The sequence below is a fragment of the Nestor notabilis genome, unplaced genomic scaffold (genome assembly GCF_000696875.1).
Source record: "Nestor notabilis isolate BGI_N333 unplaced genomic scaffold, ASM69687v1 scaffold27460, whole genome shotgun sequence".
Lineage (NCBI taxonomy): Eukaryota > Metazoa > Chordata > Aves > Psittaciformes > Psittacidae > Nestor > Nestor notabilis.
In genome coordinates, this window is record NW_009911948.1 from 1,507 (window position 1) to 11,495 (window position 9,989).

The following is a 9,989-nucleotide window of genomic DNA, read 5'->3' on the forward strand; positions in this document are numbered from 1 at the left end:
CCTTGTTTCGCTCTATCTGTCAACACGCTGGTTGATGAGCATTCACATGCATTTGCTGCATCATTTTTAGCAATTCAGAATTAGAAAATGCCTTTTTCTAAATTCCTATAATGTTAAAATTCCTTTAATTTAAGAAAAATAAAACCTATAAAGGGTATGGTAAGTGATTTTAACACTATGATGAAGTGACTATTCTTACTAAGATTTAGTGATTTTTGTCAATAAAAGCACAAACCTAAAGCCACTTAATTATTGATTATAGCACTGACGCATAGAAAAACATAGAGTACCTTCTGTTATATGGAATCTTGAATAATTTTGTTTTCATTCTCATGTTCACCCTGACCCATTTTAATAAATACCTTCCTATCTAGGCTAGGCAGACAAAAAGATGTACACCAGAGGCCACTGCACAGCAGCTTCACAGTTCAGGCTTCTCCTTGGCTTGCTGGTTTTTTTCTCTAGTAAACCCACTTATTTATGCAGCTTGATCTGTTTTAAACGTGAGAATATTCACATTTCCCAAGCTGAACCAGACAATGGCATGTTTGAAATTCAAAATGAGAAATATATGAAAATGGTGACACAGGGTAAGACCCAGGGTTTGTCTCCTCCATGAACTTGTGGCCCACAGCAAACACTTTGAGAAGAGTGTAGGAAAAGGGTGAGCTCTCCCTGCCTGCAATGATCAGGGACTTCCCGAGCTGAAGGTGACATGACCTCTTACCTTCCACTACCTCTGCTGCTCCTGCGGTTAACTGCATTTTTTCTAAATGCAAATCAGAATATTTATTGAACACTTTTTCTGTGCCAATCAAGAAAATTGGATTCTTAGAAGCTAATAGCAAGTTTATGCTATTTTGAGATTGTTTCCTGTTCTCTATGTGTTTAAGGAGCAGCTTTTGTTCTTTCATGATTTACAGGTAAGTTTTTACTGTCCTTAAACCCGTTGACTATCACTGTTTGTGCCTTTTGTTCACCATTTGGGTGCATTCCCTTGGCAATAGCCTGTATTTGTTTTTATCACATCTCAAGGTTTTCCTAGCTCTACTCCCTACTTCTCTGTAAACAGCCCACTGTCAAAGCCATTGTCTTCACAGCTGCAGGACTGTAGGGTTTAGCTACCCAGTAAGGAATTCTTAAACTCATTACTCACTTTTAGTGAGTAATCTTATTTTTCTTACTTCTTAGAGTGAGGTTGGGTCCAAATTTTGCTGATTCTTAGAAAGAAGATGAAGACTATCCTTAGTATTCCTTAACCCATAACTTTGGTGCTGCTTCTTATTTACACGTTATTAGACTTGGATATTCTTTAAGAGGTTTGTATAATGGGAACAAATTAAGCACATAGGATAATATGCAACTGCAGAACGTCATCAGCGCTCACAGGTCACTCAGTGTGGCAAAGCTTTCCTTCCATCCCTGTCTTTCTAGTTCTGCAAAATGTCTTCTTGCATTGAGCAAAATGTACACCAGCATTAGCAACCAGCTCTGACAGCTCATACATTCTGTTTTATTGAGCAATAAATTAATGTCTTATCAGCTGCTAGGACTGACAGTTTTCACTCATGCACACTGAATTGTGGTGTAATCCCTTAGGCCGGGCTCTCTGTCAGTTACCTGCGGTTTAAATGAAGATACCAGTTTTTCATAGCAACCAGTTAGACTGTTACACAGTTTTTCAGTTCCTAGCCTCATCACAGCAAAGAGCAAACTGGTACAGGCTGCAAGAGAGGCGGGCAGTTCACCCTGTATGGTAGGGCTGGAACACAGAACTGCATATAACTCCTAGCAATATTGTTAAGCAAAGATTCGTTAAGATACCACAATTACAAAGAAATGAAATTCAGTTGCTAAGGAGCACAGCTGGTGAGGGACCCATTTCACTAAAGGCAGTTTAAAATAAACATAGTGCAGTACAGCATCAAGAATGAGAGAACTCAGTCAAATGTAGGAAAACGGTGTCTTTTTCAGAACCAAGGTTCATTTTCCTCTCTGAAATGAATGCACATCCAAGACCCAGATTTTCTAGATTTCTGCTTGCTGGATGGGTTTTGTTTCCTTGCTCAAGAAAGCCCGGGGGGCTTGCAGAGCTCAGTAGTAAGCAGCCTCCTCACAAAAACTGCACACAGACAACTATTTCCCCAGGTTCAGTGAAGTAATTTAGTAAACTTTCCTGTAAACTGTAAGGCTCCAGAAGAGACACTGATTAAAATGGTAGCTGTCAGGTTTTCGTTTTCCAATGAAATTATATTGGGTTAGTAGTCAAAGCAAGATACCTTCACATATCTATTTATCTATCTGTCCATCCATCCATCCATCCATCCAATACATTTTCACCAGTTGTGACATGTTAGCCTGAAGTTTTGAAAGTCAGTCTCTGATGAGTCTGTTTTGCCTTCACTGGAAAACATTCAGGCTTTTTTCTGGTGATACTCAAGTAGAACAGAAATGCATTTCTTGCTCTTCTCAAGACTCTCAGAAATTTGTACTCCAGAGTGCGGGAGGCGGTAGGAAATACAGTGGCTTGTCTCCTTGGTGAGCATAAAGGAGTTCTTTGTCTCAGCTGAACATACCACATGAGTTCCAGGAACACATCCTGGCCTGTTTCTGCGCAGAGCCCAACTGCGTAAACCCAGCGGCACTTCAGATTTTACCAAGCCTGCTGGGGATTTACACAGCTGCTGGAAGAAAGACTTCATTCTAGTTCATGTTGAGAAGGTATGTGCAGTTATACAAGCACTCTTCTGGGCACAAGTAGACTTGTATGGTTACCCACTACTGTTATTAACAAGACCAAGACAGGTTTTTAAAGCGTTTTCTATATCCTTAGGAACAGCCCTGAATGCTTTGTGCAGATATGGTTACATTTAGTGAAGAAGATTTTAGGCGGGGGCTTTGTTCATGAAGAAGGTTAAAAAAACCCCTGAATCAGTAAAATGCTGGCTCCTGTGCTCAAGATGTGTGCATTAAAGGGAAAGGGGGCGGGGAACAAACGTCATATTCAAGTTCTGAGGATAAGTGCATGTGAATACTTTGCCTCTAAACCTTTGTGCCAAGCTGCGAGGTGTTGGCTCTGGGCTCAGGCTTAGTGATTTCCTCTGTTCTGTACAGGTGAGTGCAGGAGGTACACGAGGCCCAGCAGCACGTTCCTCTTTGCCTCTGGCTTCTCCTCTGCTTACCCTTTCCCAGAAACAGTAAGATTTTTGTAAAGACCATGGGGAAGTCTTTCAGAGCAGCGCCAGCTGAGCCTTGTGTGCGCAGAGGTACGTGGTGCTGCTGCTGGCTGAAAGGCTGGCTGCTGGAAAGGAAAATACATTCTGCTTGTGTGCTGAAGGGATCCGTGGTCTCACAGAGCACTGCAGCAAGAACTACCTCTCTTCCCACACACACAGGGCTTGGGAACTGCAGAGCCCTAAACCTCTAATCTTCCCTTTCTTTCCCTTTCCTTCCTTGAGCAAGCTGTCGCCTGAACACTGACAACACCACAGAGCTCTTCCAGTGAATCTCTGCATTGCCTAGCACAGCTCTGTGACATGTGAAGCACAAGCCACCTCTGTGCATAGAGTTCCCAGCTTCTGCAGCCAGGTCTGGGAGTCAAAGCTGGTGTTTGGCTGAAAAGACTTTCTGCTAGAGTTGCTGACATACAGATTTGTTAAGGCTTGCACCACTCCAGTGTTCTTGAACAGTGTGAGTTACTGCTGGCAACAGTAGTGCTGCAGTCATTGAGGCTTTTGTCAGAGCAGAGCCAACCCCGGGTGTTAGAACCTCTGAAGGACAAAGGTCAGTTCTCCACCATCTTCAAAGTAGAATCTGTGTGTGTGCACTGTTCTCTTGCTGCATCATGCTGTCCTTTTCTGGCTATTACAGCTACTTGTCTCATGCTGGTGTTAAGGACTGGGGGCTGTGTTCTCGGGGTCTTCGGGTATAATCTCTTGGCCACTGCAGAAGTAGGAGTTCAAAGTCTTGCTGTCCACCCGCTGCTGGAGGTCGCTCCTCTGCTGGAGACTGATGCCAAGCACCTGAGCCACACTGGCTGTGCATGTGACCCATCACAGCTCATCCATGGGCTATGGCTAAGCTGTTAATACTTTCAGCTGCTCTGATTGTATCTGCAAGAGACTATTGCCATGTATTTTGTTTTCTGAATGGATACATTTCCCCTTGTGTTTGTGTGAGTTTATCTTAGAGCATGGACAATGATTGCTTTTGGAGAAGGGTGTAAGAGTCTGATTCCTTACTGTCTGCTATGTCTCAGGTTGCTTTTAAGTGAATGGAAAAATGCGAGTCTCATTCACTGCTACTATTTGTTATTTTTTTCCCTGTTCAGATGCAGGTGGATAACTGGACACCCAGTGCACATGTTCAGAAGCCATGAGTTCCAGAAAATTACTCTCAGAAACACGGAGGATGTTTCCTGCTACTAAAGTACACTGCCAGCAGCCATCACGGATTCTCATTGTGGATGTCACATCACCTTCCTGGACCAACACTTGTTCTGTACTCTCTGAAGCTCTGGAAAACACACTGTGTTTGGCACACAGCTTGACTGGTCCCTGCCGTGTGCCCCTACTGAGCCTCTACGTGGTGCAGAACCAGCAGGAGTGTCTGCTCCCCTTTACGGTAGGTGTGAAATTATGTTTCTTGGGATCTAACAAGCATGAATGCAACAGATTGTTGCGGTTCAGTAAAGAAAGTTATGATTTACTCCAAATATATATCTAAAAATCAGTCATTCTCAGAGAGCACAGTTTCATAGACGTCGTGGAAGAGGTGAATTTTATGAAGAATGATGTTTAAAAGGAGTGTCATCTTTGATCTGTGAAATTGTTTGTGTACGCAAGTTAGGTTTTGTGCTGTCTCCTCTAAAGCATCTTTTGTGCCTCTCCATTTCATAGGCTGTTTTCTGCACTATCTGTACTGCTTCTCTATCAAAATTGTCAAACACAACTCTAAAGTTGTAATAATTTGGGTGGTGAAATGGTCAATATACTTGTTGATTACACAAACATTACCACTCTGGGAGAGGTTCCAGTCATTAAAGGGGAAAGGATCAGAATTCAGAATATTTTTGCCAAAATTGAGAAGTATCCTGAAATTATAGACTTGCAGATTAATAGATCAACTAGGAAGAAAAAACAGAGGCCAACAGTAATTTAGCAAATGTGATCTGCAAGAGACTATGGTTAATGATGGTGTTTGGTTTGTAGAATAGGTCATAGTTAACGTGATAAGGAAAACTTCAGGGGATACCAAAGAAAGATTTTCTGGAGCTACTGTGAAATCATGCTGACTAGGGGCTTTAAGAACAGACACTTGTCTTGCTTCCTTGCTTTTTTATTTAAGCAGCAGTTCCTCAGTATGATAACCACAATTTTTACGGAGAGAGGAACCCTTAGATCATTGTTTGGCTTCCTGCATATTTCATATTTCACTGAAGTACCCATATAACATTGAAGCACTTCCTCCAGAAAGACATCTAGTGTTGATCTGAAGATATTACAAGACAGAGAACCAAGTAGTTATCAAGAGAGAATTTCTTCCAGTGCTTTATCACTGTCATTGTGAAACTTGCACTTAATTCCTAATTTGCATGTGTTGACTTCAGCTTCCAGGGATTTGTTGAAGTATTTTCTCTTTTGGCTAGGCTGAAGAACCTGCTTGTATTTTATCCTTCCTTCCTTCCTTTAAATAGAAGCAGATTCCTAGCAGGCCTTCTAGCTGGTAAATAAAAGAGAACAAAGTCTAAGTCTGGTTGCAAGGCATTTCCGTGGGCCTTTAATATCTTCCAACACTCCTCTGTTTTTTTGGATACATTCTGATACTGGACCCAGCAACACTGTACAGTGAGCTAAAAAATACCCCCTCCTCCTCTTCGCATGACTGGTAATCACATCTTTTTTGCCATAATATTGTGTTTCTCTGGGATTTGTCCAGGAAGCAAAGTTCACACTCAAAAGCCTTGCGCCAGGAACGCACACTGGGCTGATGGCACAGCTCTAGTGTGAGGCCTCTCTCCCCAGCTCTACTTGGCTGCTCTGCCTGCTGAGCCAGCTCTATTTCAGGCACCGGCTGTTGTACTGAAGATATTTTCAGAACTGTTCTTTCTCCATTAGGAACAGTAAAGTGTAGCAAGATGAATATCTTCAGTGGAGCTAATTTCACTGGTAATGATATCTGGTCCTCTGCACCTTCTGGAATCAGGAGCAGTCTTACATCTGTCTGAAAAGGTCTGTCCTGAGGGCTCTGTTGCTTTTCCTGCAGTCCTGAATTGCCCCCTTGCCTCAGCAGGGCGTGCTGTTTGCCACACTGACATTCTCACCTAGCTGGAGGAAAATTTGATACTTCTTAGTGAGGAACCAAGATAGATCTGTATTAAAGGTTTCTTATTAGACAAATCATACTAAGTCAGGAAGGCCCCAAAGCTGAAAATAGAGATTGGGAGAGTACAAGGATAAGTGTCATATAAAAGGTAACCCTTTTCTTAAGTCTTTCCTGGGCACTTGTTTGTGGTCTCTGTTCCTACTGGTCTGCCCTACTGGCCTGACTGACAAGACCAAAGAGCTTCCCTGGAAAGAGCAGAGGATGCCAAAGAAAAGGAAAGCAGGAAGTAAGTAAATAACCGTGGAAGACAACTGATGGTGACAAGAGGGGAAGCGAGTACTAAAGCATCAAAAAATTTAAATGTGGGACAGAGTAAAGACTCTGAGCACCTCCAGCTGATGGGTCCTGTTCCTACTGGTTTTCCCTTGGGATGGGCAGGCACCACCCACAACTCCCAGACCCTCTCTGACAAAAAAAGGCTAAAAAAAGAAACAAGGGAGAAAGACATTAGCTACAGGGACCAGCAAACAGTGAGTGAGGGCACAACATGTGAAGGAGCCAGACGGGGCAGTGAGCACAGTGCCTGTCCCAGCTTCAGTCTCTCTTTTTGGTAGCTCTTCTCTGGAAGCTGTGTAGTGTTGTAGAATAAAATGTTTTGCTGGGTGTACATTGTGAAATTGTGAATTCTTGGGGTTGTGCATTGAAGGAGCAGGGTCACATGTGAAGAAATGTACCATGGTGTATGCCAGTGGGCTGGGTGCTTCAGCACCCAGAAGAGGGGTGCAGTCATAAATGGTTAACACAGTTTGCGTTTAGAAGTTTAAGTGGTGTCCCAGGCACATCCCAGAGCTGAAACCACAGCTTGCATAGACTCACCTGAGCTAACATGTAAAGTAGCTGGGCATATACAAGAAAAAATACAACTCTGCTGTGCCAGCTCCAAAGGACAGGTACTTAACTGGACTTGAGGCTGCCTGCAGCCCACACTGAGCCCTGTTCTGTCAGTTAGGATCAATACTTGTCCTGAGAGAGCTGGTTTACATCTGTGCGAGCTGCAGCAGCCTCCCGGATTGCAGGGAATTTGGCTGTACCACTATGAAGAGGCTCCTGGCCACATCCACTTGGTGCATTTGTCGAAGATTGCTGAACCTCACAGCAGAACTGATGTAATGGGATGTCACTGTGTGCACTGTAGAGCACAAAGCGTGGTGAACACAGGTTCCAGAGGTCTGCAGCTCAATGAGTAAAGGAGTACACATACGGCAGGGGTGACTATGGCCTGGGGATACCACACTGACTCAGTGCTCTCTCTTACTTGTCTTAAGCTCCTCTCTGCTGTGGAGGGTCAGCAGAGGGGGCAATGCTGAACTACTACATTTTAGCTAGCAGCAGGTAGACAGCTGGAAATTTGAGGAGTGATCATATGTGTTTTACTAGTATAAAACCAGGCTGGTTTTAATTCCTGTCCGTCTTCCCTGCTTTGTGACTTGGCTCCTACTCCCAGTCTTAACTCAGAGCTGTGAATTCCAAAACCTTCTTCCACATCGTGGCAAATGAGTTCATAGTGTCAGTTTGACACTTCCAGTCTTTAAATTTCATTGAATACTGTTTTTGCAGCAAGTGAAAGAAAACTTTGCACGAATCCAAGCATGCATTTCAGAGCTCCGTTTGCTACCAAGAGAAGGCTGTTTCCCACAGGGGGGAAACGGAGTGGTACAAGCTGTGCAGGATGGATTGCAGCAGTTCAAGCAGTACAGCAGACACACAGCAGCAGGAAGCTCAGCAAACAGTTCTGTTGAGGTAAGAAGAGGTTGGGAAAGTAGCAGGAGCCCTCCACCAGACTTGCTGCTAATGAGCACATTCCGATGACAATCTGTGTGGTATCAAGGTCCATGGGAGGGGGCAATGAAGAAAATAAGCCCTACCAAAAAAATCCCACAGGGCAATCTTGGAATGCTCATGGAAACCAGACAGGTTCAAGTTGGAGCTGTTTATGGAAACTGACTTATTTTGCAGTTAGAAAAATGCGTCTGATTTCAGGCATTTAGGATTAAATGTTTTTCCAGTTTTGTTTTGATTACTTTCACAGAAGAGCTGTATCAAAGGCAAAGCCATTCACAGTACTTATGGACATGATTCTCCTTTCAGCCTAGTGATATTCTGTGGTTACAGCATTAGGACCCTCCACTGATACAACAGAATGTTTGTGCAAAGGTGCACACTAGTGGCTGTATTTTCAGCTGCGTGTGTGTACTTGCCTAAGTGGGAGGGAAGTTGCTAAAAGCATGAGAACATTTGTGCAGATGTAGAAAGCAGAGCAAGGTTCACAGGAAGAAGTGGTTTTTTTAAAGTAGTATCAACTGACGTGAAAGGGCACAGTTGGCAAGAGGGGAAGGACTCAGAAGTGGTGTTTTCTTCTAGACATAAGAAAACATTGGCTCTAAACTATCTTTCATTTCAGACTTCACAGACTCAGGGTCCACCTGATTTTGGAGTTTTGTCAGTCCTGTAAAGGAATCCAGACCCCCAGGAGTGATATTTCCCCAGTCCTTCTACTTTATTTAGATCCTTAAACCCTTCCAGAGTTGTGCTTTGATTAGGCAGACTCTCCCAGCTGTAATTCAGACTCACTTCTAGTATCTATCCAGGAAGCGTTTTCCCTGACTTACTTCTCCTCTGTGTTTTCTTAAGGCCTTGAAGTATCTTTTCCCCAGCTGTTTCAAATGTGATTTGTGCTTTAACTTTAAAGCTGGGGCTTGGAACAAACAGTGCACTTTTGAAATCAGACCTTTTTCAACACACAACAAAATCCAGGACCTCTTCTAGTATAGTCGAAGGAATGAAATGGCTACATTCAAAATCAAGTTATCTGTGAATACAGGAAGTTTATATCCAGTAAGCAATCCTGTTCCTCTAGATTATGCAGCTATGTTATACTTTCCATTGCATATGGATGCCAGACACTTGCTGCAGTGAGAGGCTGTGGTATTAACATATTCGAAAGTGTTGGCCACCATTTGTATAACTTTGATTTTCTCATAGGAACGGCGTACACAGGTGCAACACTAATTCCCCCTCTTCTGACAACTTACCAACTTGTATTTGCTCTTGTATACTGGAAAATTGGGTGTCCTCCACTCTTCTGGAATTAATCTGACCACGTGCCACTTTGTTGGTCATCTTGGTAGATAATCAAATGTTTTTCTTCCTGGTACCAGAAAATAGCGAGTTTGCATGCTCTGTTACTGCAGGGGTCCTGGGTATACTCAGTTCCATCTAAAGACAACCCTAGAGGAGAGGTCCTCATCTGTAAAATGCTCAGGGCAGTCTGCAGAGATGCTGAGCTGGAGCAGCAGTCTGACCCACATCTATATGGTGAATTCCCCTATACCCAAAGCACAGAATGATGTAGCAGAATTTTGTTTTACAAAAATCCAAACCAAACAAACAAAACCCCCAAACCCAACAGCAAAACCACAACACTCAAGCAAGCAGCAAGCAAAAACCCACTCTCAAACGTGCACAAATTCTAACAGATTTCTTAGGCAGAACAAGAACTCTGTAACCCAGGAGATGTGGCTGTTCTTCAGCAGCTTCATGCAGAAAAATGTACCTAAATTGCTGCATAGAAATCTCTGCTAGGAAACATCTCGTGCAGCACTAGA

The 9,989-nt window shown here is 43.2% G+C and overlaps 1 protein-coding gene across 1 annotated transcript; it reads left to right on the forward strand.

The window, feature by feature from the left end:
* Positions 1 to 4,410: 4,410 nt before the first annotated feature.
* LOC104407758 (meiosis 1 arrest protein-like) lies at positions 4,411 to 8,124 on the forward strand (the record flags this gene model as incomplete). Its single annotated transcript, XM_010017132.1, has 2 exons — positions 4,411 to 4,623; positions 7,942 to 8,124. Coding segments are annotated over exons 1-2 (396 nt in total), but the record flags the coding sequence as incomplete, so codon positions are not given.
* Between the last annotated feature and the right edge of the window lie 1,865 nt (positions 8,125 to 9,989).